We start from the raw sequence: 27243 nt of genomic DNA, 5'->3' as shown, positions 1-27243 counted from the left end.
GGAGAGGAAAAACTGCCATGTGAGAGTAGATAACTTGTAATAACCTATTTTTTTTTATTTTTCCATTTTCAGTCGACTATTTCAATGGTACTGTAGTCAAGGTATGGGGTGGGTGTTAGACAAATGTCATAAAATGAACATAAATGTTCCAACATAAATGTTGGAAACCAAACATCTACAGATCTCTTTATGAATAAAAAGCCGGCCTCTTGGTTGAAATAAGAGCAAAATGGACTCTGTCCACAGAAACTGTGGCAGAATCATTCCAGAACTATTCCAATATTTTCCGATCTAATCCCCCTCCAGCAGCAAAGATCAGAATCACTTTTTCTGGTTGTTCCCTCCCCACCTTTCGGACTTGGCCTTGTAACTCGGCCTAGGGAAAACAGACACACCAACACTGTTTCACCCTAAGTGATGTAACTCTTGCTTACTCTCTTCTTTTGAGTTTTCTGGCTCATGATTCACTCTCTACACTGATCACAGAACCTAAAGCAAGGGATGCACTTGAGGGGAGTATTGCCTCCATTCATACTAGGGGGAGACCTTCCATATTTGTTTTCTGTGTTTGCTGGGTAAAAAGCTGTGGGAGCAGTGGCTGGACGCAATCAAGATAACATTGAAATGTCCAGATGCACAGGCTTGTTTCCTGGAGAACCTGTACAGGTTAGACATTGGTGGGTGAGTGTGTTTCCCAGCCTGGAAACCCAGAGTTGGGGAAGCCAGAATTAAAATGGTTCCGAATTCAGACACCTGATACACATGACCCCCCAGGAAGTGGCAGGTTAATCAATTCTCGAACAAAATCGAATTGGGTAGTCAAAATGCAATGGCTAATTTCTGCCCAAGTCTCTCTTTTTCAGGATTATATAATTCCTGATATTTTGACCAACTGTAGTGCAAACTTTTCTGCCAAGTGTGGAAGACAGTGTATGAGATCCAGGAGGGCTCTGAAGGGCTCTATTTAGTCTGCAAATGGAACAGATAAAGTAACTGTAACCTGTAGGGGCTGAGCAGTTTGCCCCAAATCACCCAGCACAAAGCGAATTAGTAACAGGGTAAGGAGCAGATCCCAGGTCTCTCTGTAACCAAATCAGGGCTTTTGGCCCAGCCAGTCCTAATCCCTTCTTTGGCCTTTCTGGAAGCTTCTGTGTCTGCCACGTGGTCTTCACGTGGTTCTTGTGGCATGAGTGAAAAGGTAAAGTGGAGGTCGGCAGGATGTCTGGCTTCCTCTCATCCTATTTCCAACACCTGTAAAATGAAAGCATTATCTCTTGGATTTGACTTCCTGTTCCCAAACGTGGGAACAACCATGCCTGCCCCTGCCTCTCCACATGGAAATAGAGAAAGAGCACCAGACTGGAAGTGGGCACTGGAGCTCCGCCTTTACTGACTTTAAAGCATCTGTGGTTCAAGGCCCTTAGACAAGTTCCTTAATCTATTGTGCCTCACTTCACTCAAAATATATGGGTGTGGGATAATAATACGTACTCCACCCATTCCTGTAAGAGTGCAATGCAAAGACGTGCAGGAAAAGTAGTTTATGAGCTGTGGAGGAGGAAATGTGAAAGTCTGGTTGAAGATGGAGACTCCTGGGGCCTTTGTTTTAAGTGATGTCAGCCTAAGCGACATTACTCTCCGCCGAGCAGAGCCTAGAGGAAAAGGCTGTGGGGGCTGCCCGCGGCGCTGGACTCGTCACCTTTCTACCCAGGCGGTGGCCGGCGTGCTCGTGTCACAGCCAGAGCCACGGACAAGGGAAGCTGGCAAGGCCTTCAGAAAGGGTGTCCACTCCAACCACTCTGCGTCCACACCAGCTGGGCCTGCGCAGCTCGGCGGACAAGTGCCTCTTGGGGCCGCTTCCCTAACAAATGAAAACATAATGCCCTTGAACCAAGAGTGAAACTGAACTATCTAAGGAAAACAGAGTGAGCAAACACCAAGAGCCGAGGGAAACCATCTGATTAGGGCAGCTCCGCTCAGGAGCACAACTGGCCCACGCACACCCTGCACAGGAGGAGGTGCAGCTAGACCTCGGGCGGCGGGTGGAGGGCGCGCGGGGCCGAGGCCATGTCCACCACCACGTGCCAAGTGGTGGGCTTCCTCCTGTCCCTCCTGGGCCTGGCGGGGTGCATCGCCGCCACGGGGATGGACATGTGGAGCACCCAGGACCTGTACGACAACCCCGTCACCTCCGTGTTCCAGTACGAGGGGCTCTGGCGGAGCTGCGTGAGGCAGAGCTCAGGGTTCACCGAGTGCAGGCCCTACTTCACCATCCTGGGCCTTCCAGGTAGGCCCGGCAGCACGGGGGCCCCCGAGCAGGTGAGGGCCGGGGAGGGGTGTCTGCGCTCCCTGCAGCCAGGAGGGACCTCAGAAATCACACCAGGGACTGAGCCTCGCTCCCCACCTCTGGGTATGACCCTTGCAGCTCAGAATAAAAGGTGTGAATAAGAGACATTGGCCCCATGACAAAGAGGGCTATAGTCGTCCTGGAGAAAATCGGAGAATTCATACTCAAGTCAAAGGAATTGCGGGTGGTGAAAAGAATGGGATTTGTTGTAAGGGCAAGCATGCTCATGATACTAGAATAGACTAATGGTCCTCAAAGGAGAAAATTGTGTGCGTGTGTGTGCATGTGACTTGCTCTTGCCTGCACATACATGGGAGCAAGGAAATAGGTTGGTGAATTATTTTCTTCTAGCTCAAAACGCTTATGGAGAACTAATTTCATTTCATTTTCAATTCAATTCAATTTTGCTTTGAAAAGCTGGAGTCTCTGAAAGTGTCAGAAAATGTATATTGCCATTAAATTATAAATATCCTTTTTTTGCTTTGCGTTAAGAGGTTCTAGTGTGCACTCCTAAGAAACAGTGCATGCCAGAATAACTTATATTATAGTAATTTCATAATATAAATATAATTATAAATGTGACATCTTTTCACCCCTGAAGATGAAGTTAAACTCCTGCTTTTAATACAGATAATTATTTCAAACATGCACATAGGAACTTTGCATTCTAGATATTATGAAAGCAACTCATATTTAAAGAAAGAGGGTGGGCAAAAAGAAAATAAAAGGTCAGTCTAATCAGTGGCTCCAAGGAGTGGCCAAGATAGGAGTTTGGTGAGGAAGGGAAGAGTGTTTGATTTGCCACTCTGAAACTAACACCTTATGAACAGGTAGATGGAAATAAACTTGCACGAAACTGTTAAGGGTCTTGGAAGCACTTGAAATTGAATGATGAAAAGCAATTCAACTAATTTATCTTCATTTTTGGAAAGAAAAAGAAGATGGGTGACAGAGCAGAACTGGGGTTTTTACTGCATTTTGGAAGCCATTCCTATTGCAGGACCAGCAGGATCACTAACTGAGACCTGCTTAGGGAAGCAAGGCAGGTGGGACCTGGCCACAGGAAGACAGCGCAGAGGAGGGATCATGCTCTCCTGTGAAGGGAGAGGTCAGAAGGGAGGAGGTGCAAGACCATAGACTGTCGAGTCAAACCTCATTTTAACTATTAAATGAAGATAAAAGGGGCGCCTGGGTGGCTCAGTCGGTTTAGCATCCAACTTCGGCTCAGGTCATGATCTCGCAGTTCATGGGTTCGAGCCCCGCGTCGGGCTCTGTGCTGATAGCTCAGAGCCTGGAGCCTGCTTTGGACTCTGTGTCTCCCTCTCTCTTTCTGCCCCTCCCCAGCTTGTGCTCTCTTTCTCTCAAACATACATAAATGTTAAAAAAAAATTGTTTTAATGAAGGAAAAAGATTGACCTCATATTCAAAATTGAGGCATGACATCCTATAACTTCATGCTCAATAACCTCAGCTCGGGGCCAAACCTCACATTACCAATCTCTTGCTCATTCTGTTTCTTTCCACACATGGGGCCCCACACCATCCTGTCTGATCAGCCCCTATTCTTCTTGTCATCTCTCCTCCTCACTTAGGCTTATATCCTCCTTTCCTACAAGATCTCATGATTCTGATCATTGTCAAGTTCTGTCTCTCCCTGGGTCACTGACAACCAAATGAAAAGAATACATTTTACTATCACCTGTCGCTCTTCGTCTTTCTCTTTGTCTTCGCCCCTTCGTCTTTCCGGTTTCTATCCTTCATCTCTCTAGAGTGTTTGCTCCTTTGACTATGGCAGATCGGGTAGAATCTTCCAATCACTGACTGCCAGTTCTCAGTTCTCATCTCTTGGGCATTTTAAAAGCCAAACCCTCCCATGGTTCCCCCATTTGCAGCTTAATTAGGTATAGACATGACTGCCTGATACCTGTGCCCTCCTATCTCCCTCATCTTGCCTGACTTAACTCTTACAATTCCTCTGCCCCCCAGCCTCTGCTTCTCCCTGTCCATTTACTCTACCCTGGGCTTCATCCTGGATACCCATTTCTCCCACTGCCAAGTACCCCCTCCACAACTCCACTGCCATCTCCATGAATCTTCTCATATGCAGGGTCCAGCCCAAATATGACCTGCTTTGTGAAGCCTCCTCACATCCCTAAATTGAATAGGATCCCCCAGATCTCTGTGCCAGACCCAGGCACTCTAATAACATTGGGCACATCCACCCTCATGACACTGCTCACAACTTGGAAGAGCTGAAAATCTCCAGGCAGCCATCACAGAGTCATATCCCAGTCCTGCCTGTCTGAGTCAGGGGAACAGGATTCCACCAAAATCCAGGAAAAACATTTCTTGGGCCTGAATATGCAGAAACGGAGATATTTGAAATCACTGTTAATGTATGGCCATGGAGAACAGCGTGGATTTAAGAATAGCAAGGCTTCGGGGTGCTTGGGTGGCTTAGTCGGTTAAGCGTCCGACTTTGTCTCAGGTCATGATCTCGCAGTGTGTGAGTTCGAGCCCCGTGTCAGGCTCTTTGCTGACAGCTCAGAGCCTGTAGCCTGCTTCAGATTCTGTGTCTCCCCTCTCTCTGTCCCTCCCCTGCTCATGCTCTGTCTCTCTCAATAATAAATAAATGTTAAAAAAAAGTTAAAAAAAAAAAGAATAGCGAGGCTTTTGTGCAGCAAAAGTGACTACAATGTAAATTGGCATCCCAAAATGCAAATATTTGTTTGGTGACTTAAGATTTGGCTGACTAATGTAGGGGACGGGTGGGAAGACTGCCAGAAGGAATAGGCTAAAAAGACCCTCAAAACCTGAAGGCAGGAACATAAGAAGACGGAGCAGCCAGAGAGAAGTCCAGAGGGTGGCCCAGAGACACTTGTAGGGCTCCGGAGGAAGCTGAAAGGGGTAACATTAACTACTCAGGACCTGGCACCTAGAGGGCACTGAAACAGCTGCTGAGAACATTTTCTTGAGCATGACAAGGGGCCGAGGGAAGAGAGACTGAAGCAGAGGAGCTGGGTGAAACATACAGAGACAGAAATGGAAGGTTGAAAGTTTAATTTTGACCTAGAGCTCAGGGGAGTACCAGCCTGCAGCAGAGAATTGAGCTTTAAAGTTACTATAAAAGCATGAGGCAGATACCATTGTAATACTTCAGTTAACAGTCATAATAATCACTGCCAATTATTCAATTCTTCCTAAGGATAAGCTCTTTTCTTGCAAAATCTCACATACCCTTCATTCATCTGATAAAAATATATCACGTTTAGTTGGAACTTACAGCCATAGAATAATTTAATTCCATTCGACTAGCTATATTATGTAACCTACAGATGGATTAATGAGGTAAATGGTTGTAGTAGCAGGACTATTTACCTATATATGACCAGCTCTGTATAATTTATAGCCCAAGACGCCCTCTCATTGTATTCCAAGCAGTCAGAGCAGCATGTCACTCTCCAAGGACAGTGCCCAGAAATAAAAACCGACCATTTCTTGAACTGCACATAGACCTACCAGTTGAACCTTCACAGCAATACAGGATAATGTGTATCAGCTTTGTTTTTACAAAAGTGGAAACTGAGGCTCAGATATGGAGACAAGCTAAGGTGCCCAAGCTCCTATGGACAGGAGATATCAGATGCAGGAAATGAACACAAGGCTGAAACGCTTCCAAGTCTGTGTCTTTAGCCCTGCCCATGCTCAGGCCCTGCTTCTACATTCCAGATACAAGGAGCTGCCTTTAGAATTGAAGAGATTGGCCTGCGCTTGAGCACGCTAAGAGTAGAGGGTACATCTGCACCTTGACCCATTTATAGCCATATCGTCACAATGCACAATTAGGAGTACCGAGTTTAAAGAGTGGATGACTTGTGTGTCATTTCCTTCCCACCCACCCACCCCCTGCCCTGGAGACAGTGGGGGGGAGGAGAGCAGAGGGCTGTCAATGAACAGGGTGGAGAGGAGGCAGAGACCTGGCAAATTCATGTCCCTGGTCCCATGATGACATCATAGGCAAGTGATATTTTTTCTAATGTGTTTGCAAATATTTGGATTGAATTTGGTGCCATGGCAGGGCCTTACAGTTAAAGGCAGGTGAACTGGGATCAAGGGCTAACTTGGCCAGCTAGGTCTCTCAACCTTGCTCTCCCCATCTGTGAAATGCCTCACAATAAGGTATTTGTGTGAAAGGGCTTTGCAATCCATTTAGCAGATCTGGTTCTTGGTGTCAGTCAGTCATTACTGCCCTACCACCCAAATCTCTCAAACAGGACATTTGATCTTCCAGGTTTTTTTTTCTTTTCCGAAATCAAGCATCTTTTATGAATCCAAATACCCAAACCAAATATTATTTAGGGTACTCTTTTTCTTCTTTCAGTCCCCCATGCTACCTGTGTCCTGGCACATCACTGATTCCCAGCCTCTTTGCAGGCACTAAAGGTCTTGAGTTTTCTTTCATACAACTGGCCACATTGGCCCCCTTTCTCTAGCAATGTGAAAAACCAACAGCCACTGAAGACCTAAAGAGTGTCCCATCAACCTGCCAATCATATTTACACACCCAGGAATGGGCGGTTTTAGTGAAACCACATTTAACCCAGGAAACAATTCTACAAAATCTAAAGCACAAATCCATAAAGGAAAAAAAAATACCAAACTGCTTTCCAGTACCCTTTCTAAAGGAGCCACCTGGTGTGTTTCTCCTTACGATTGGCTATTTGACATTAAGTCCAGTGTTCCTGATCCTGTGAAACCAGCTTGTCTTTCCCCGATGTCTGGTGGAAGAAACTGGCCCTAAGAGGTAAAGGGGTTATAAGTTAGTGATAAACTTGAAATGAGATCGGGGGGAGCCCCTTGGTTTTTGGTCAAGCTGCTTTCCCCTTTCTTCAAGAAAGAAATCTATTTTGGCCCAAACATACCTTTTCAAATATGTGGACAAACATCCAAATGTGTCCCCACTAACGTACATCAGAAGATCCCACAGAGAACTGAGGACACATTTGCAAAGCCGGAGAGGACCTGTACCTGAGGCGTAAACTGTGACCGCTTGCCCTATGCAGATGCAGGAATCAGAACACGTCCTCAGCTTGTGATGGTGGTGGCGGTTGCATTGACAGCAGGGCAGCCACACACAAAGCATCAGGCCCTAGCGTGGACTAGTCAGTGGGGGGTCTCCATTTCTTGGTGGAGACACACATGGCCAGAGTCACGTAGCTGGACCCCACCTTAGAGTCAAAAAGGAAGGACAATGAAGACGGCGCCTCACCCCTCACTGTCTCACCTGCCCCTCCTCCTCGTTGCCAGCCAGATCTTAAGTCCATTTTTCCTGATCTTCTCTCTGCCTTGGCCCAGGACTTACGCTTCCTACTCTTCTCCAATCTGCTTCCCCTCTCGCCCCTCATCCTCCCTCATGCATGGCTTTTTCAAATCCTCAACCATATTCTATCACCACATGAGAGGGTTCACGTTTATACAGTTAGTACCAGCCAAAGCCATGTGGGGTTGAAGAAAGAGAACTTCTCTTTAGGGAAGGGGAGGAAACCGATATTGGTTGAGCCTGGCTTAGTTTTCTGCTGGTGCCAAGCAGCAGCTGGTCCTCACAACATCTTTGTGCAAGAGATATCTCTATCCAGCTCCAGGGTTGAGGAAATTCAGCTTCAGTGAGGTTTAAAGATTTGCCGAATGGCACCTACCTGGCATCACACCGTTCTGTAGGATTTCATGGGACACAAAGGACTTCCATATTGGTTCCCTGAGATGTCAGGAGAAGCTAGGCCCTCTCACCCTTGTTCTGAAGGGCCTTTTCTCTGAGGCCTGGCCTCAGATTGCCCTTCTCTGGGCTCCCCTCCTTTGGACTCCTCCATCAGCCTCCCCTGCCTCCAATCTGAAGCCAAGCTGTGCCTGAGGTATGGGTCCTCTCTAACCACCACCAACAAAAGCCTCAGGTCCAGGCCTTTGGCTCCTGGTTATTTGCTGTCTCATAAGCCTCACACCCACACCCCAGCTAGCTCAGGGATGTCAGCCCCTGGGAACTCTTTCCTCTCAACTCCCTGCTCTGAGCACCTCCTCCTGAGCCTCTTGAGGGTTGTTTTCCCAAATTATTCCTTGAAATTTTATGTTATTGAACAATTCAATGAAAGTCTCTAGGGGTGGAGGCAAAACATTAATATTTCTTTAAAAGCTCCCCCAAGAGATGCTAAAGTGCAACCAGGGTTGGGAACCACACCCAAAGGCACCTTGCCTGTCAGTCCATAGCTAGTTTGGGGGAATAAGATATTTTGCAACAGGGAGGGAACACTGAGTTCCCATTTTTCTGTTTGCTTCTGTCAGCTCTGAATCCTGCCCACCCTTCAAGTCTGATAATGCCTCATTGTTCATTGGAAAGAATGCCTAGTCACACCTTTGGTGCAGGGAATCAGTCTATAGAGCCGTTGACTCACCTGTTATCAGCTGATAAGCTTATGTGCCTCTTGCTCAGAATAGCAAATAAGAGACAGTGTGGCTAAAAGAGAAACCTACCCCCTTTGGGAGCAGTTTCTCTGGGTACCTATCTATGGAAGATTAGAATCCCAGATGGTAGATTCTTTCAGCTGGAAAGGAAGTTCAGGTCACCCCCATGCATCTCCATTGTCATTACTAGACATGGGGGGGGGGGTTCTAGCAATGAGTGGTAGAGAACATTTCTTCCTACTTCCTGGAACCTCCCCCCATCACAGCTCCCACTCTCAGAAGCACCCGTCAAGGGATCTCCGAAGCAAGGAAGAACTTGGTCTATGCATCCAGGCCCAGGATTGTGACTCTGACAGTGGTCCCACAAGTTATAAAACAGTGTTGTGTCTTTTCCAACCACGGGCTAAGAGAAATGTGCTCAGGGTGAGGGTGGACCCCTGATTCAAAGCAGGTGCCAGTGTTCATCAGAAATCCAGAGGTCAAAAGATAGCAGGAAGGAAATGAGGCCTTGCCATGCATACCTGACTCAGCAAAGACAAGAGGGCATCTGACAGCCTGAGGCAAAGGCTGAGCAGGACAGGCTGGCCCAGGCTCCAGTGCCCAAGGGCTCCTGTGGCACAGCAACAGCAACTCTCCATACGAGGCAAGTCCACAGTGATTTCACCTCCCACTTGCCAATCTCACAGCCCTTCTAATGGATGGGCTGAATGGATGGGATGAATGGACTGATTATATAGCTGCTTGTAGAATTCTCTTCTCAGCAGAGAAGCAAAGTTAAAATCAGAAGTTGCTTCAGGGGAAGAGAATCAGAATCAAGCGGCATAGAACTAGAGTGGCTGGATACCATCATCTCCACAGAGAGAAAGTTGACAGGCAAGACCATGTGCCTCAGCCACGGCCACCTCATGATGTGTTTTCAAGAACAAACATTAAAACTACTCAAAGAGTGAATGACCCCACCTTTGCTGAGAGTCCAGGAGAAATGTTAATTTGTTATAGAATGAGGAAAGGACATCCTTTATCCTACTTAGTTAATATCGTTTATTTGGTTTTTGTTTGGTTGGTCGGTTGGTTGGTTGGTTGGTTTTGGTTGGTTGGTTAGTTGGTTGGTTTTGGTTGTTTTAACCAGATGCCTTGCCAGGTGTTTCTCAAAAGGGATAAATGATTTTGTTTTCTGAATAGCTTAAGGCTTAAAATGTCAGAACAAGAGCAGATTTTAAAATCTCCAGCAAGTTTCTGGGTGGATTTGAAGTTCACAAGAGGCCCATGAAGACAAGATGAAGAGAAAGTCAAGCCCCTTCCTCTTTCCATATGTCCAGTTTTCTGGTAGTAACATACACATCAGTATAGCCTGGAGGATATTTCCTGAAGCCTGGGGCTGCCCAGCAAATGTCCTGTCCATACCTGTCCTGAACCAGGCTTGTAGTAGTATAATTGTATGTGTTAAAGAGAACTAGAACCACATCATAAGCAACTATGAGAATAGATACTCCCAAAGTGAAAAGAAATTTGAGGTTCAAGATTTCCAATAAAAATATGATCTTCCCAGATTGTAAACCGCTTGAAGGCAGTGACTATTTTTCATGAAACTTTATATCTTCTACAACATCTGACATAGGGTTTTGTAGAGAATTTGAGCTTAAAAATACTTGATGAATGAATGAATGAATTCATGGATGAGTTATATTATTATGTAACATATGACTATGAGCACATACCAACATGTGCTGAGTGAAAACACAAAAATATAAATGAATACACAAGTACATGACACACGCTTGCATCTGTTAATAAGGGAATGAACAGAATGTTTGTTCCCAGTATCCTGTGGGGCCAGCAAAACCATTGAGCAAGGCTTTAGAGAACAAAGGTGGCCCTCTAGAGCCCTCCTACATTAAGAGTGGATCCAAGGGCAACTCCAAGGCCCTCATTGGTTCTCTTTGCCCAACTGGGGTCACCACAGCTCTAGCATCAGAACTCAGCTGTAATCTCAAGATGCCAATGTTAATAGATTCAATTCTTCCAGGGATGAATGGTCAGATCCTGGAGGATTGATCCACACCATAAACCAATATATTTATCCTGCAAATATAGTTGCTAATAGGACCACGACTGATTATATAGCTGCTTGTAGAATTCTCTTCTCAGCAGAGAAGCAAAGTTAAAATGAGAAGTTGCTTCAGGGGAAGAGAATCAGAATCAAGCGGCATAGAACTAGAGTGGCTGGATACCATCATCTCCACAGAGAGAAAGTTGACAGGGCCTCCATTCCTCAGACAATGCCAAAGGCTCTTTAACGAATTCTGAATGATCTGCGTCTCCTTTTTCAGTATACTTCATTGATTCCCAATTCTTCCATCATGACAAGTTGCTTTGTGATACACACCTTAGAGTGAATAAGCTGGCAGCTCCATTGATATTGGCCATATTTGAGATGAAAATCTTCCTGGAGAGATTAGAGAGAAATTCCTCCCAGGACGTCCTTTTCTTGAGAGCCACATTCACAAATAAAATCTCCTAGGACATGTTATTCCCTGAGATGATTTTTAGATAATATTTCTTTATACATTTTTAGCGTCCATTTTAGAGGTTGATATTTCATGGCTGAGTCTCCGAGTTTGGAGGATACATTCTCTTAGGTGCTTACAGATCCCTGTACCCTGATGGCAGCCTGTTTTTCCAGGATTAGGTACCTCAAAGGAATGTACTGTGATGGGAAAAACAATTTGGAGATAGTTCTGGGTTTGACACCCAGCTCTTGCTTGTCCCTCCAAATATGTCCTCGGGCAAGTTTCTGAACCTCTCTGTCTCAATTTCTTCGATTATAAAATGAAGGTAATCATATCACCGACATTGCAGGGGTTTTCTAATGTGGACTGGATTTGTTCATGTCTGAAAAGCGACTTATAGCTTTCAATCAAAAGTAGCAATTGGCTATGATAACTAGGGTAAGACAGAGCTTTCTGCTTTGCTTCACACAATTCTTCAGTTCTGCTCCACCAGAAATACCCACACTTGGGGCCTTTCCCTCTGGAAAACACCAAGACTCATTTGTCTTTCTTTTGTAAATGCATTATGCTTGTAGCGGGCATGTTTAATGACTGTCTTTTCCCACTTCGACATAAGATCCGTGAGCGGAGAGACCATGGCTGACCTATTAATTACTGTCATCCCTGTGCCTAGTCATAGGGGCCCAGAAACAAACTGTTGAGATGAGTCAGTGCACATTAAGGACACACTAGAAACCACTTTGGATTTATCTGGAGGGGAGGCACTGGGGGAGAGTCCCAGCAGGATCTACAGCTCTCATTGCTTCCTGAGAAGGGAACTGCTGATAAACTGGTCATGTTGAAAGGCCTGTGAGTGATATAGCAGTCTGTTATATATACCCAAAACCTACAGCTTACCCTGACTATAGTAGTCCCTTTGGAAACAAGCAAAAACGTGGTGCCCTTAGTATATCACCTAGTAACCTTGCTTCATCACACGCTATGAATGAATATCGGGTTTTTCTAAAGCGGACGCAACAATATGAAGCAATGAGCCCATATGAAAAGATTAGAGGAGAACGATGTTTGGGATAGAAGCCAAAGTCACGCAGTTTTACTATAAGCTCTATCAGTAATTTTCATGTCACCTTAATCAAGTTATTTCCTCTTCCTAGACCCCAGCTTATCAGGCTTTAAAATGAGGAAATGAAATAGCTATCCATTGGTTGTCCCTACTCCCAACAGTTCATGATTTTTGTCATTCTACAGACAATTGTGTACATGCAGGTCCTTCAACAATCAGAGGATTGTATGTGGTGGTTTTGCATTTCTCACAATTCCACATCCCCTGGCAATGACAAGGTTCACATTTTATGGACTTGTTATTTCTCAGGAATTGGATGCTGGCTGATTGTGGTTGCTTTATTTTATTAAACTAAAGCCTGGTGGTCATGCAGAGGTGGTCTCATCTGTCTGCTGTGTCTTGCCTCTTGCCCCACAGCCATGCTGCAGGCAGTGCGAGCCCTGATGATCGTGGGCATTGTCCTGGGTGCCATCGGCCTGCTGGTGTCCATCTTTGCCCTGAAGTGCATCCGCATAGGCAGCATGGAGGACTCTGCCAAAGCCAACATGACACTGACCTCTGGGATCATGTTCATCATCTCAGGTAAACAAGCAGCCAGGGTTCCCTCTCTCAAATGCTTTTATGGGAATGTCAAAGTAAAATAATTCTGGCAGAGGAAACATGGTTTCTCCCTATTGAACATGGTTTGAACATGGATCAGAATTTTACACACTGGGATTCAAGATCTGAGGCTAGAGCCCAATTATGTTCTACAGAATGATCATGAACGTTAAGGTCCCCCTTAGCTGCCATCTGATTATTATAAGAAATTCTCAGTCCTAAGGTAGCCATGTGACTCAGTCCCTAAAGACATTATTTTGGCAAGATTCTTAAAAATGATTTTAAGGAAAGAGCACTTGACACCATCGAAGGACCAGACCCAAAATATTTGTATTACTAATCCTTTGTCCCAAGATGCATGGAAAAATCTCTTTCTGCACACATACAAATCCCTCCACAATTAGAGAGATAAGAGAATCTAAGCACTCTAAGAGAGTCTAACATAATGTCTAGCACATAGTGGGAATTCAATAATCAATGCTTGGATTAGCTATTCTGTTATATGAATGGAATGTTCGCAGCCTGCTCATCTAAACTAATTCAGCATACATTGCCTCAGAAACATTGTGATCCCTTTAAAGCTGACTCTGGAGCTTTCTTGTATTTTGCCCGCAGGTCTCTGTGCAATCGCTGGAGTATCTGTGTTTGCCAACATGCTGGTTACTAACTTCTGGATGTCTACAGCGAACATGTACACTGGGATGGGTGGGATGGTGCAGACTGTTCAGACCAGGTAAGCTTCCAATCTAGTCTTAGTACTCTGTGGTGAATGTTGTTATAAAAATCCTATTAAACACATACGCCTAATGTGACTGTCAGTGCCTGAAATAGCAAAAATTTATCAGAGGCAACCATGCCATATCGTAAATCAACAATGATCTGTAAATTCATAAACTTCATTTCAGTGAAATATCCTTGGTGCTATGACTTGAGGCTGAGCTGACATTTGCATTGAAATACAGCGACAGTTCACAGTATTTATCTAACATGCTTACACAGGCCCCATTGTGGTGGCAATGAAACAGGCACTATTAGCCCAGGCATGTAAATGAGCATCAACCCACATCCCCAGACCATGACGGGAACCTGACTAGGGACAGGTGAAAGCTTGAGTAGAACTGAGAAAGGTGCAGTATAGGTGAGAAGAGTAATGTTATGTTTCTTCCTTGTACAGCTGCCTCTTCTTCTCATTCATTCATTCATTCATTCTACAAATGTATAGAGCACCTGATGTGAGCCAGGAGCTGTTCTGAAAGCTGGGAATAAGACAAGTTCCCCATCCTCACGGACGTTACAGTCTAGCTGAGGGAGACGAAACCCCACTATAATTTGGTGTCTGAAGGAGGGTAGAACTTTTAAACGCTGGAAGAGCAACTCTAACACCTATATTCATTTAGCCACTTCAAAGGGACATATTTCAAAGCAAGAAGCAGCAGTAAATTCTTGATGGAGAAAAAAACCTCTTCTGAGACAGTGATGTAAATATCATATCTAAGTGACCCATCATCTCTGGAGTGGATACACTTGGTATTTCTCCAGCCACACCATCGTGGGATACAGACAGGGGGTGAGGTTGTATAAATCCATTACTTTCTGGCTCCCAGGAACTCCAGTCCCCATCCATGTTCCTGCTTTGTTTCAAGAATGAGAAGGAAGTGATCCCCATAAGCTCCCCTCATCCTCTCTGTGATCTTCCCACGGTCTCTTGGTTATAAGGGCAACTTAGAAGTATGCTGACCGTGTTTTCCTGGGACTTTACCAGTTTTAGCACTAAAAGTCCCACATCCTGGGAAACTCCTCCCTCATGGGCAAGTCAGGATGGTTGGTCAACCTACTTAGAAGAGCCTACCCTACCCAGAGTATCTGGGCACCTGTGTCACTGCCCCTGCCAAGAGGAGTCACCCACCCCACTGGCACACAGTGCTAATACCCACATCATCCTCTCACACCATCTCCCTAGAACCTGCACCATCCTTCAGTCAGGCAACTTCAGTCCTGAGATTGAGACTATAGGATTCTAGAATGTTCACTGAGTGCCTTCCTCCATAGATGGGCAGCAGTTTTTCCCTTCTTTCTGTTTTCTCATGCTCTCTACCCAGAAGTCACACAAGACAACACAGCTGCCAAGAAAGGTCTTGACAGTGAACTGATGGGCTTTCTGGTACCCCATTTTGGTCCCAGCATCCCATCCTCTGCCAATACCGTGTTAAGGGTACCCAAGCTACAAAGTGCCTGCTTTCATGCTATTCAGAGCTTGTGAGGTGTTTTGTATTAGCCTAAACACTTCATTTTATAACTTGAATTATTCACTACTTTTTAAAAATTAGAAGTGTCATATGTTGGGTTACTCAGACACAGAGCCTGAAAAACAGATTCTGAGGTTTCATGTGCAAGTAATATATTAAGGAAGGGGAGACCGGGTAGGGAGTGAGGCACCCAGGACAGAGAAAAGGGTAATTGCAATGAATTCTGGGACTCAGCCCAATCCTGGGGAGCTGTGGGGCATGAAACATAACTCAGAGTTGTCTTGACTCCCAAACTTTCATACTTCAGCACCAATCAGCCTCTGTGCACATGGGCAAAATGGCTCCAGTGGCTAAATCAAAACCTGACCTCCAAAGGAAAGCATGGGGGCCAGCAGGCAAAGGCAAAGACCACAGGAGCTGAAGAAGAAACACAGAAATGGTGAAAGGGACATAAGGGACATGGGCAAAGCACCATTAGTGTTTACTACAAGGATATTTCACACCACACACACATACATGCACACACATACATGTATGCAATCCTTTTTTCCAGCTCCTTGTAAAAGAAAAACATCAGATCCAGCAGTACTGGGCCCTCACTCTCTATGGCAACAATCTCTGCAGCTGCAAAATAGTTGCCCTCTTAGCAAGAGCTCACACTCTCCAGTTTATCCCCACAACTCTCAAATGTCCCAACGCTGAGGCCATTTATCATTATGCTTGTGGGGGTTTTCCCCACTTCACTCATTTAAATTTCTTAGCTGTCCTAGTTAGGTATTTAAGTTTGCTAACCTTGACCAAGAGGATCTAAGTGAAAGAAGGAGACCTCAGTCCTCATGTTCCCCTTGCCCAGAAGATAGTATTAGGTTAATGATGAACAATGAAGGCTTTGGAGGCAGAAGGATCTGCATTTGAATTTCAGTAGTTCCTGTGTCCTTCGTGGGTCTTTGGAAAAGTTATTTAGCCTCTCTAAACCTCAATCCCCTCCTCTGTAAAATGGGAGTGAGAAATCCTGCAAAATGAGGCTGTTGGAAGAATTAAATGAGATTGTGATAAAGGTGCCCAGCACAGTGTCAGTAAGAGCTCAATAAATGCTAGTGATGGTTGTCATCATTAACATTATGTGGTCACTCGACCATCTTTAGAAGTATCAAGGACAGGGGTTCTGTCTGCGCCAGGGCTGAGGGACCAAGACTGCCCCCAGGAGATTTACACAGGGGCCTCTCAGGAGGACGCCCAGGAAAAGGTTAGGTGTTAAGCCCCTAGCCATGCTGGGGAGGGCCAACAGGGTGGGATGGGGTTCTTCATTCCAAGCCAACAGCTTTCAAAACAAATGTCTGTCACTTCCAAGTCCAAAGGAAGTAAAAACTGCCTGCAGATAAATGTTCTTCCAGAACTTTTTCAAGCCCTGAGCTCAGTCTGCCAGCTTTGCCCTTTACATTATGTTTGGTCATCAGGCTTATATTGCTTACTTTGATCCTGCTAAAATGTGTGTACTTTTAAAGCACATCTAAAGGATCTTATTTTCTTAGGTTGTGGAGGTCTGCACACACATTGCTGTCTTCCAGCTACTGGTATAATGTTCTTAGTTGGTGACTTTTAAACATACTAGTGATTCATGGTGTTCCTCAGACAGCCCCATGCTCTTTGGTGGACATGAGGGGAAAACCTCCAAGGGCAGGTATCCGCCATGCTGAGCTGTCCTTTTCTGTGGGGCTCTTGGAGATGAAGGGAAAGTTGGTAACTTTCTAACCAACGGAAATACCCAGTGACATCCTAAAAGTTTTTGGCCACTCTCCCCACTGTCCACAGAGGTCCGTGTGGAATCAGAATTATTCTATTCTCAGGTGACTTGGTTCTCGGACAATCCCAGTCAGATCTAACTGAGTCCCATGGAGGGACTGAGTTCCCTTGGGAGGGAAGGGCACCAGCACTGGAGTCAGACCGCCACAGGTTTGAGTTCCAGTGTGAGCTGGAGTAGAAGCACCATGAAAGTGAGGGCTTGGTCACCCCTGCATTCCAGTGTGCCAGGGCAGTGCCAGGCACACGGCGGGAACTCAATAAATACTTGCTGAACAAATGAGTAAACAAATGAAAGAATGAATGGTCACTTCACATTAGTTCTTCCTGACGATAATGCTCCTACCTGCGTGGACGGCTGCCAGGGCTACTTGAGTTAGGTAAGATGAGAGCTTACTGGCCCACAGAAAGAACTCGAGGGGCCAAAATTCCTTCAGAAATAATAACTTCAGACTGCTTCCATATCTCTCAAATTTCTCTTGCCAAACCTTGAAGACACCCCCCACCCAATGCCAATAGGGAGGGAGGGGGATTTCCAATGATGTTTCTCTGAGAGTAGAGACTTATAATTAATTCCATGCCTGAGTGATGCCAGGGGCCTGAAAATCCCACAGCCGTTTTACTGACTAGCTTCAGTCCCACTTCTGTTCTCCAGGGTCCCTCGTTCAGTCGGCTGTGACCCAAAGAAGCGTTCAGCGGCATGGTCAGGGATAGTTGTGGAACCCCCAGGAGGGCTGACAGAGAGGATGGGCATGGCCAGGCACAGCGGGTAGGGTCTGAGAGTGGAGTCACCCATACTCATGGCCTCACTTCCCCCCTCAGGTACACCTTTGGTTCGGCCCTGTTCGTGGGCTGGGTCGCTGGAGGCCTGACGCTAATTGGGGGTGTAATGATGTGCATTGCCTGCCGGGGCCTGGTGCCTGAGGAAACCACGTGAGTCTGTCTCCCCATCCCAGTGCAATCAGACATTTCATCCGAGTCCATTTTAAAGTATAATTTGCAACCAGAAGGATCAGTCTGGGTTTTTGAAGAACTTTATTAACTGAAGGATCCTGAGCCTTCTCTTTTATGGAGGACCTAAAGAACAGAATAGGAACATTTCAGCTGAGCAGATTTAGGAATAATCCTGTTTGAGAGAGAAAAATACCCCTCCAGGTTCCCTCAGACTCCAGTATTCTGTAACTCTGTGGTTCTCAGCTGAAAACAATTCTGCCCTCCAGGGGGTATTTGGCAACAACTGAACACTCTTGATTGTTGCAGCTTTGGGGTGGGGTGGGGGTGATCCTGGCATCTAGTGGGTGGGGCCCAGGGATGTTGCTAACCCTTGCCCGATGCACAGGTCAGGCGCTCACAACAAAGAGGCATCTGTTCCAAAATGCCAAAGTACTGCTGCAGAGAAACCCCACTGTAACCCCATAAAGGGGCTCGGAGCTGGGAGACCTCAATCCTAGTCCAGTTCTGTGCTAACTAGTCCTGTGAGTTCTAACAAGTCATTTGCCTTCTCTGGGCCTCTGTCAGCTTACCCATAAACTGTGCAGATTAGAAGAGATGGGCTCCATGTATGCACCTTCGCACTCACAAATTCTTGGATTTTTTTTTTTTTTTTTTTTTTTGGCCTAACCATGTTCCCCTGGACATTGTTTCTGGTTCAGCTTCATTTTAATTGATTAACAGCGGGAACTCACTGGTCACTAATGACTGGCTTAATACAAGGCAAGAAATTCTGCTCCAATGCAGAGGCAGAAAAGCTGGTGTCTCAAAGCCTGGGGGTGACCACCTGTCTCAGTTTGCCCAGGGCTAAGGGTTTCCTGGGACACTTTCAGGGCTAAAACAGAGACATTCCAGGGGAAATGGAGTGGCTTTCCCTCTTATCAAATACATCTGTGGTCATGGAATGTTTCTTTTTCTCTCAGCTACAAAGCCGTGTCTTATCATGCCTCGGGCCACAATGTCGGCTACAAGCCGGGAGGCTTCAAGGCCAGCACTGGCTTTGGGCCCAACAGCAAAAACAAGAAGATATACGATGGGGGTGCCCGCACAGAGGACGAGGTACAGTCTCATCCTTCCAAGTACGACTATGTATAACTCCAAGACACCTCGGCATGGGCAGAAGAACCCCCCCACCAATTAGAATGCACTCGAAAAACAAGGAGATTTTACCTTGACTCCTGATTGCTTTTGACTCACAGTTGGAAGTTAGAAAAACCTTGATTTCATCCATGAAGAGGCTAGATGGTCTGGGCCACATGTCTCTGCTCTAATGCTCCATCACAAAAACAGCCGAGTTATCAGATATGAATTAGAGGCTATAGTTCACAGTTTCCAATCCTCTTTTTTTTTTTTTTAATTTAACCTTCCTCATCTGATGATAGAATGTGGTTTGAATTCCTATCAGACAATAGCCCATCAATGATCTATTTCCCAACTCATCCCCCAGAACAATTCTGAAAGGAAAAAAGGAGAGTCGATCAAAAGACATCATTTTCTGCTATTTGATTTTAACCTCCCCCGCCAACCTGGCTACTAATAAACACTGATTGAAGAAGTGATGGGGAAAGAGATATGTAATGTCTCCAGCTCATTATCTGAGTTTTCTTACACTGTGATCTTGAACATTACCTGGACCAAAGTGATTTCAGTTTGAAGAAAGCTTTCTGCTTTTGTTGGCATCTGCTAATTCCAGCAAGACACCCCCCAGGGGTCTCCTGACCTCTCCACTGCAGGGCACCTTTCTGTCGCAGGCCAGAAAGTGTCCCTAGAAGAATGAGGAAAGGATATTTGTGGGTAATCTGAGTGTATTTGGTATTCTAAATATAATTAGAATAAATAATATATTAGTGAAATGATACACTGTCTCTGTGAATTAGCCTCACCCCTGCACTTGAATAGAAGAAAAAGAAAAAATAATGGCTTTTGATATTGTCAATAAGGACTTTGTAAAATCGCACTTAAGTTTGAATTCCATGAAATGCTCACTCATCCGAATTGTTTCCCTTTGAGCTCTCCAGGACTGTGACGATACATGATAAATACAGTGTAACCCTGTAAAAACCAAAGGATGAAACCTAGGGAGTGAGTTGAAACAAGTTCTTTTGAAAAACAAGAAAACAGTGATGACCCTGAATGTAATGCTACATTTCCAAATGACACATGCCCACACTTGCATGGCCAGAGGTCACATACTTGGCATTGTGGTTACTTTTGTTACTGTGAGAGCTCTTCCCTTCACTAAATTTACCTACAATCGTTGCCACATTGGATGTTCAAGAACCAAAAGCTCTTTGCAGCCGCACACCTTCCTGGTGTTCACATCACTGCTGTAGGAAGCCTACACTCCTTCCAGGTTACCAGAATTCTATCCCGACACCAGAGCCAGAATAGTCACCCTGGGAATTAAGGTGGGGGGGTGGGAATCTCTCAAATTACCTAAACAGGGAGCAGCAGGCAATGGGGGACTCTCACCACTGGGTTATTATTTGGGGGAAAAAGTCCTCACATCAACAGTGCATATAAAAGTGGCCTCTAAGGAGATGGTGAATATTCATAGGGGGCTTCAGGTGGGACGGATTCTGTCTGGGGAAATGCAGATCACACCCCATTCAACAGAAAGGAATTTTGTTCACCAACGGCCAAAACAAACTCAGAGACCCTGCTCACTGAGACAGCAATGGTTTGAGGCTATCTCAGATAGAGTATTCATGGAACTCATTGTCTGAGATGGGATGAAGGATGAATAGATAAATCAAGAAACAAACCAAAAAAAAAAAACAGGGATGGGGAAGACAAAACTGAACAACCTAGAGCATGGAGATTGTAAAGAGTTCTCAGTATTTGACTTGAAAGCCATGGGCACGATGAGCTCTCCTTCCTACCACCAGAAAGCCGTGGTCAGGTCTGAGGCACTGAGGTGTGTCTCAGGTGGGTTTTTAATTAGCACGTTCTCTATCCAACGCGTCATTTGAAAGCCTCTATGGAGTTAGACTGTGCCTTGTAATTTTGTTGTTGTTGTTGCTCTGTCCTATTGTATATGCATTAACTATTGACCTGCATGTTTTGTTAACTATTAAAAATACTATGATCTCACATTTGAACAACTGCTGCTCTTTTGTCCTGAGCTTCAGGAAGTGGAGATGGAAGTCTCGGCACCTCAAAGCTGAGGGTATCTTCCTGGAGTGTTTCTCATTGCAGAATCTGTCTGCTCAGCTGTAGCCTGGCTGCCTGGAGGCCAACTAGATCTGATCCAGCCCAGTTAGTGGTTTCTGAAAGTTGAGAAGCCTGAATAAAAAGGGATTTCCTGAGCAGCCAGGCATGTGGCATGGGATCCAAGAACCACCTTTAGCCTGTCTGACCCTTAGTGCACCAGCCTGAAGCGTCTAATGTCATTGGCCTCCCCATGAGCTAGTAAAACAAGAGAGCCAATGCCTGTCCTCTTAATGCTGTCAAGGGCTGGGTTCACCAGCTCAGTTAGCTGTCCTCACTGAGGCTGAATCAAGCTTTGGAAGCAACATGAGCTATAGAGTCAGAACAGCCCAACCTCAAATCCAGGCCACACCACTTGTATTAGGTTGAGCAAAGGACTTAATCTCTCTGAGGGTGGGTTCCTATGGAATGGGGATGATAAGCATAATGGAATAAGGCAGGTATAAACACTCAACTTGCATAACTTTAAGACAAGCTGGGTATTGACTAAGGTAACTAGGATACCTGAGGCCAGTGTTGACTTCAGGCACAGCTGGATCAAGGAATATGACCAAGATTCTACTTTTTCCTGCCCATACTTCAATTCTGCTTTCCTCTCTGTTGGTTTGCTTCTGGAACAGGTTGTCCCCACAGGATAGTAGTGATGGCTGCTCATATTTCTCAGCCTATGCCATCTTTCAGCTAGGGTGCCTTGCCAAAAGGATGTATCTCCTCTCTGATATCTGTAGGAGAAAAAAAATCCTGATAAAACTTATTGGACTATTTGAGTCATGTAGCCACCCCTAAATATCTTCATATAACCAGAGCAGTGGTATTTAGCTTAGCCTAGCCTGGGCCCCACAGTCAAAATGTAGAGACTTGTTATATGCCATTAAGGACCGAAGGTCCTTAGAAATCAGGCAAACTCATTGCTTTGCCTCATTTTTTTACACCTTTGGTTGAATCTGAACTCCAAGAAAAGTTTCAGAGGCACAGCGTCTGAAACTTTCTGACCAGTTACCAAACAGCATATTTATAGCACAGAGGGAGGATCTGAGAGATTACTCTGGTTCTCACAGAAAATGGATAATTAAAACCGAAAAATGGCAAAAATGTAACATTCAACTTTAAACCAATGGGATTACAAAACTGGTTAGTAGAAAACTGTCCTCGGTTATATAATTTTGAGCTATTCAAGTTTAGATTTCCTAAGATTAGGGACATTTTGAAGACTCTCATGCAAAGACATAAATGAAGGAATCAAATCATAACATACATGTTCAAAATGTGACTCACTATCATTATCCATAAAATTCCCTGGCAAATCCCAAGCTATGGACTACTGAGTATTCCTCTGTCATCACCTTGAGGCCCAAAAGGAAGGAGGTATAATCAATGTCTCCATGGGATGGCCAATTCTTTCACCTTTTTCTAGGGTAATACTCAGCCCCATCCCGCCTCCACAGAACATTACACAGGGTCAACCATTGCAATGACCGCGGTTTTTGCCAAAGCACCTGGCATTTCAGAGCCAACACTTTCCACTGGACAGAACACTGAGCTTGGAATCAGAAACCCAAACTTGTCCTGACTCCAAGGCCAAACAGCGGTGTGAACTTGAAGGATCGACGACAAGAATTCACAACATGCTTTCATTAATTTTGCATTGATTCTTTGTGTTCATCAGTACTGCATTTAATACTTTTACATGCTTCATCTCTACCCCTCCAACAGCCTTGATCTCACTAGCCTCCAACCTGTGACCAGTCTGAGTGAAGGGCCCAAAGCTCCCAGACACGGGTCAGCAACCACACTCACACACACAAATGAACACTCACAGATACTCACACACACTCAAACGCCTGGTTATGTTTCTGGATCCTCGGCAGGGTCCCTAATTAATCTGATTTTTTTCAACTCTTAGGCATTTACAGTTGCCTCAGAACTGCCTTTGAACTATTCCATTCCTTGAGCTGAAGCCTGGCTGATTTTTCCTACTTACCAACCCACAGTTTGAAAAGAAAGAGATTATTCTCTTTATAATAGCTCAAATTATGGGGCACCTGGGTGGCTCAGTCGGTTAGGCATCGGACTTCAGCTCAGGTCATGATCTCGCAGTCTGTGAGTTTGAGCCCTGCGTCGGGCTCTGTGCTGACAGCTCAGAGCCTGGAGCCTGTTTCAGATTCTGTGTCTCCCTCTCTCTCTGACCCTCCCCCGTTCATGCTGTCTCTCCCTGTCTCAAAAATAAATAAACATTAAAAAAAAATTTTTATAATAGCTCAAATTAATATGAAATAAGCATTAAAATAAGCATTAGGAGTTGAAGATAAACCTTTTGTTTAATATCGAGTGCCAGATACTATATCATGGGGACAAAATGTCACTAAAGTATTTAATTTAGATACCAAAAAAAAAGTTCTAACAGTGATCGCTGAGTGTGCATACCACCACAATACTCCATAGTAAAAGCAACTACTACCTAATGACCAAATAAAATGAAATCTCTTAGCCACCCCTACCATAGGGGTTGCTAAAAGAAACCAGACTTCTTCCTTAGAGAGCCTTCCAAGGAAAACTGGGTCCTGTGTGGAAACAAGGAACATACAGGTCCCTTCCATAGAAAATAACATATTTTGTTCTGTCAACCTATATTTTTGGAGGAATATAAAGATAATGTTATATCTAATATAAAATAAGGCTAAAAGTATTTGTCCTTTAATCCAGCAATCTCCCTTTCTCAAATTTCCCCCAAGGAAATGATCATAAATATTTATGCCTAAAAATATATATCATTTGTTTAGAATAGTAAACCTGGATCCAAAGAATTTTTTTAAAGTGGTTGCTTCTGGTTAGGGATATAATAATACTTTTTCTTTATATTTTTCAGACTTTTCAAAAATTTTCAACAATATTTTCATTTTATACCCAGAATAAACTACCATTTCCTGAGCAGACATTAAGAATGAAGAAGAAAGCATTGATGGCAGAAATGACTGCTAGAGAAACACCATTTTGAACCTTTAAAAAAAATACAGATAATTATAAATGTTAATATTACTATCATTATCATCTGTTTAGATCTAGCAGATCTCAGAGATAGGTTCAGGCACTTTCTGTACCCTGGCTCCAATCCTCAAAATAATCCATGAGACAAGTATTATTATGCTTGTTTCACAGATAAAGAAATCAAAGCTCAGTGAGGCTGAATCTTGCCCAAGTGATGATCAACTGTCCTGGTTTGTCCAAGATTGTCCTCGGTTTAGACTGAAAGTCCTGCATTTCCAGGAACACCTCAGCTCCCAGCAAACCAGGACAGCTGGTCACCCTATGTCAAGGCTACATAGCTAACAGAAAAGCATGGCTCCACACCTCACTCTCTTTCTATGCTGGAGTGAATCTCACTGAACAGGTAAAATACATACAAAGGAAAGAAAGAAAAAAGGAAGGAAGGAAGGAAGGAAGGAAGGAAGGAAGGAAGGAAGGAAGGGGCAGGAGGGAAGAGCAAATCAACTTTAAAGAAAAAAATATTTGCCTATGAATCCAACAAGCATAATGCTTAAAACAGCACATAGCAAATTCTATTTTTTAATTAATTAATTTATTTATTTGAGAAAGAGTGAGCATGAGAGAGAGGCAGAAAGAGGGAAAGAGAGAATCCCAAGCAGGTTCTGTGCTGTCAGCACAGAGCCTGACACGGGGGCAAAATCTCACCAACCGTGAGATCATGACCTGAGCTGAAATCATGAATTGGACGCTTAACCAACTGAGCCACCCAAGGCGCTCCTGCAAATTCAATTTTTAATTCTCAAGTTAAAAAAAATGTCAAACAAGAGCAAATCTATTGTAAATGGTGGACAGATGGTAGGAATGGAAGAGAACATTAGGTCCCTTCTGAGCTGTCGCATTCACCTCAGCTAAGCTCTCAGGGTGCTAGGCAACATGTGTGCACAAAATTGTAAGGGTTCTAGGGCCAGAGAGGACTGTGGTGTGATGCCACCTGAAAGGCAGGGAAAACCCCAGGGCCCCCAAAGTGCTGTCTGCAGGTAAAAATCCTCCAGTGGTAGCAGCTGAAGGTCCCCAAGATTGGGTTTGGGCCAAGGCCCATGTCAACTTAGCACTAATCTTAGGTTGGGGCCCCCAACACTGGGGTCTGAGTCAGTCTCCACCAACCTTTGAGAGGCTTCCCATTCCTTTCTTGTCTCAAGTGGAGCTGGATATGACTGGTCTTAGGTTTGTGACCAGTCCAGTCTTCCCCTCTTATCAAAGCTGCCACCCTTAGTCCTTGTTGACGATAAAAAAGCTTATTTGTTTTACTTGACAAGCCAACTTGAATTTCCCCAAAGTATTTTTTGAAAGGTGAAATATCAAACATATTAGGCACGTAGGACTTTGCTACCTATACTTAATGGTCGAAGGAGGACAGTTGCCATAGCAATGGCTCTGATAAGAATGATGGAGTGAGACTGGAGGGTGAATAAAATACCATCATGGGGCACAGGCTGCCCAGCCAGCCAGCCTCTTATGATACTGGGAGTGTTTGCCCAAGTCTTAGGAGTTAAGTCATAATTGAGACAGAGAGAGACAGAGAGAGAGAGAGAGAGAAACAAAAACGTCCAGTTGTAAACAAACATTTTGAGGGGTGGGAGGTCAGAATATGGATGGAGATATTTTGAACAGCAGCAGTGAGTGCATGTGACTGTCTTGCCACAAGGACTGGCAGAGCCCTCCCTCCAGTGGCTTTCCTGCAGACAGACCGTCCCATCCACCTGCAGAGGGGCACAGCTGATAGAACACAGAGAACCCGATAAAGGTTCATAGAGAGTTGGCATCACAATGACCCTGGCAGCTTCCCTGGCAACATACAGCAAGACTCTACCTGGCTCGTTCTCTGAGACTCAGTAGTTCCATTCCTGGGAATCTGCTCAAAGGAAATTGTCCTGACCACGGTCCTGACGCTAAGGGAGTCCTCGACAGAAGAATGGTGTACAGAAAATGTGAAAAGAAACTTGATACTGCTATCACTCCAGACACGTGTCTTTGCACATCCAAATACACAAGCACATCCACATACTACAGAAAGTGGTAAAAAGAAGCTGAACAAAAATAAAGCCTTGACTTCAAAAAAGCAAGAAATCAGTCACATAGAAAGAATGAGTTCTCCACTTGGAGAATTTGTAAAAGTTCTCTGCACTACCCAGGTTCCCATTCCTGGCAGGGCTGTGCCTACAAAAAGGGCATCCGTATGATGTGGGGAAAATAGGTTTTAGACACCAAAAACTACCAGAAAACGTCTGTCTAGATATATTGGTGAAGTTTCTGTCTTTCTATAAGCTTTTACTTTCTTCTTGGACTTTTGAAGGCATAACATAGATGTTCAAGTTACAAAATAGCATGTTGTAAAACAAATAGTTAAGTTTAAACCAGGGAAGTTGATCAGTGTTCATTCTTTCACTCTCAGGAAGTTTCTGAACAACAGCAATACAGTCTTCTGCCTTGAATTGTTATTTTCCTTACAAGCATTTTATTGAAGTGGAATAGGTGGCAAATTTAATGGAAAATAAGATGTCCCTGTTCTGTATGTACTTCTTACTTAAACTTATTCAGATCATTCTTATTATCCTCTACTTTATAAGTATTGCACAAGTAAGATTATTGACATTTGGCTCTGAACTTGGTGTCCAACTTAAAATTCTTCTCTCAGTCCCTGTTGGGTGCCTAGCTCTTAGAACCAATAGTCCCTCAATTCATTGCAGTTTCACTAAGTATTTAAATACTTGAGACTATTATAGCTGAATGGGTCCTTAGTAATTAGTCTGGACCCAAATCAAACAGACTGTATTTCTTGGAACCAAAACGCCAATACCTTTCATCTGAGAACAAGAGCACGCAGAACACCCCGCATAGGTGCAAATGAACACAGATTTCAGAAAAACATATTACACACGTTACCTTGAATTCAAAGTGTCATGAAAGCCCAGAGCACAGTGGTCATCCATGATGATATGTAATACAAATGGATCACCACTCTTTGGAAAAGCTCTTTGA

The 27243-nt window shown here is 44.5% G+C and overlaps 1 protein-coding gene and 1 pseudogene across 1 annotated transcript; both read left to right on the top strand.

Annotated features, from left to right (window-relative positions):
• The first annotated feature begins 1890 nt into the window (after positions 1 to 1890).
• CLDN18 (claudin 18) lies at positions 1891 to 20789 on the top strand. The gene is made up of 5 exons (XM_015074356.3): positions 1891 to 2287; positions 12791 to 12955; positions 13589 to 13706; positions 17842 to 17952; positions 18933 to 20789. Exons 1-5 carry the CDS (start codon positions 2068 to 2070, stop codon positions 19102 to 19104), a joined length of 786 nt encoding a protein of 261 aa, XP_014929842.2. The 5' UTR covers positions 1891 to 2067; the 3' UTR covers positions 19105 to 20789.
• Positions 20790 to 25802: 5013 nt separating this feature from the next.
• On the top strand, positions 25803 to 26497 carry LOC106976872 (cysteine-rich PDZ-binding protein-like; annotated as a pseudogene).
• Positions 26498 to 27243: the final 746 nt, after the last annotated feature.

This window comes from Acinonyx jubatus, chromosome C2 (assembly GCF_027475565.1).
Source record: "Acinonyx jubatus isolate Ajub_Pintada_27869175 chromosome C2, VMU_Ajub_asm_v1.0, whole genome shotgun sequence".
In the NCBI taxonomy this organism is placed as follows: Eukaryota; Metazoa; Chordata; class Mammalia; order Carnivora; family Felidae; genus Acinonyx; species Acinonyx jubatus.
This window is presented reverse-complemented; position numbering and strand designations above follow the sequence as displayed.